Here is a 1,883-nt window from a genome sequence, read left to right on the forward strand (position 1 = left end):
AAGTGCTACGACGCAAAATGGGACGCCTTAGCGCGGTCGTCAGCCACGCCGATTGTCGCGGTCCTCCTCCTTAGTGTCGGGGTCGTGTATCTATCAGGCCGACGTAGGAACGAGAACTAACGCAATAACTCTTAAAGTAACTTAATGAATTCCGAATGCTTCTGGTTTAAGAAGGAAAAACACGACTGAACCTCTACTTACGACCTAGAGACTCCTTACCTGTCCTTGAACCTTTTCCATGCAGCGGTCCACCGCGAGATACCACTTCATTCCCTTCATCCGGGTCCCACTCTAGACGTGGAACGCCGACGTCTGCTCCTCTTGTCCTGTCTTGTCGGATGTAGCTCTTTGACCCTGTATTGAGCAGACTTTCTGGATGCAGTCCGCGAGAATGGCGAGACCTCCTTCTAGCTGTAGACCGTGACAATTCTCCCCGACCGACCCTCGGCGTCCTCGCCGAGTTGTTCCCTCCACTGCCGGTCGCACGGTCTCACCAGCAACCACTTCTGGAACGCCACCCGTCGGCGTTCCAACAGGCTTTGTACCCCCATCTTGAGTCTCCGTCGGCGTTCCTTTCTTAGGCGTTCCACGTAGACGCTCCAAGCTGGCGCGTTCTCTCTCCTCACGGCGTCCTATGCGTCCAGTGAGTCAATTCCACCCTTGTTTTGCATTAGACCCCAGCCCGGTCCTCCTACAGGGGCGACACGTCCAATAATAACGCAGCCCATGGCTGTAACAGCCAACTACCAGAACCGTGGCACTCCAGTAACAGCTTTCTCTTGCGAACTCGAAATAGACATCCACCATAAGTACTACCAAGACAACGCCAAGCGGTCCTCCTAGTATGCCTTCTACGCTCTCATACACCAGTCGAGGCAGGTACACCAACAGAGATAACAACAACGAGGAAGCCAAGTAGATACCCATCAAGAAATCGCCAGTCCTCTCGATCACTGCCACCGTAGCTTCCCCTGTAGCTCGGGCGTACTTGCAGGTAGACACCCAGAGTAGTTGTACTGCGTCAGGTACGAACAAACAGCAGGAGTGGTGGAACGCCTCACACCACCTCAAGCACAGCCGTCCCGTTATCCCAAATCGTGCCTCATAATCTTGCAGCACAGCGATAGGAATCAGGAACGCCAACGAGATCAGAGCACACGCATACTCCAGCGGAGGTAGCGACAAGGCGTTAGCGTTCCGCGCAGCTTCAAGGTACCTATCACCACAGGTGTACGCGAAGAAGTAGACTGCCCGACCGTTGTCGACGACGTTGTCTAGGAACGCCCACGAGACGTTCCTCAATGGAGTGGTCACCACCCACACCAAGATGCCAGCGACTGCGCTTAAAGCGAGCACCCAGTAGTTAGTCGCTCCTGCCACCTCCCTTAGCTCGGCTGCTTCGGCCCATTCTAGCCACTTCTCCATCGCTGGCCAATTCCCTTAGTGGACCTCCAACCGTCGTCCACAGCCAGTGCAGGTGTCCCACCCGGCGCCCTCTCGCTCGGGGTCAGTTCCCGTCATTGCGTTCCACTTCAACGTCCCTTCGCAGGTGGCGTACCCCTGGCGCACCCACCGGCGGCCACCATCCTTCCCTGGTATGGGATCCTTCACTTCCCAATCTTCCTTCGATCGACGCGACCGTCATGACGTCCAAGTTCACCGCCGCTGAGCTGAAGCGGTTCCGCGCCTTCCTGGACGCGGCCCTTGACCGCGAAGAGCACGGCCCTTCCTCCGACGACAAGGACGCTCTCAGGCGGCAACTCTGGGGCGAGATACGTGCGCATCTCGGGGTCAACGGCATGTCTACGGGCCTCCCACATCTCGACCAACTCGTTGAAGACATCTTTCAAGGCAAGTCGAATGTCAGCCTCCAAGGCCCGGTC

General features: G+C 56.7%; 1 protein-coding gene across 1 annotated transcript; it reads right to left on the reverse strand.

Moving 5' to 3' along the window:
- Nucleotides 1–291: 291 nt before the first annotated feature.
- On the reverse strand, nt 292–1,784 carry PPTG_19117 (hypothetical protein; the record flags this gene model as incomplete). Its single annotated transcript, XM_008917470.1, has 4 exons — nt 292–632; nt 677–743; nt 817–1,337; nt 1,661–1,784. 4 exons carry the CDS (start codon nt 1,782–1,784, stop codon nt 292–294), a joined length of 1,053 nt encoding a protein of 350 aa, XP_008915718.1.
- Nucleotides 1,785–1,883: the final 99 nt, after the last annotated feature.

The sequence above is a fragment of the Phytophthora parasitica genome, assembly GCF_000247585.1.
Source record: "Phytophthora parasitica INRA-310 unplaced genomic scaffold supercont2.103, whole genome shotgun sequence".
NCBI classification, from domain to species: Eukaryota; Oomycota; class Peronosporomycetes; order Peronosporales; family Peronosporaceae; genus Phytophthora; species Phytophthora nicotianae.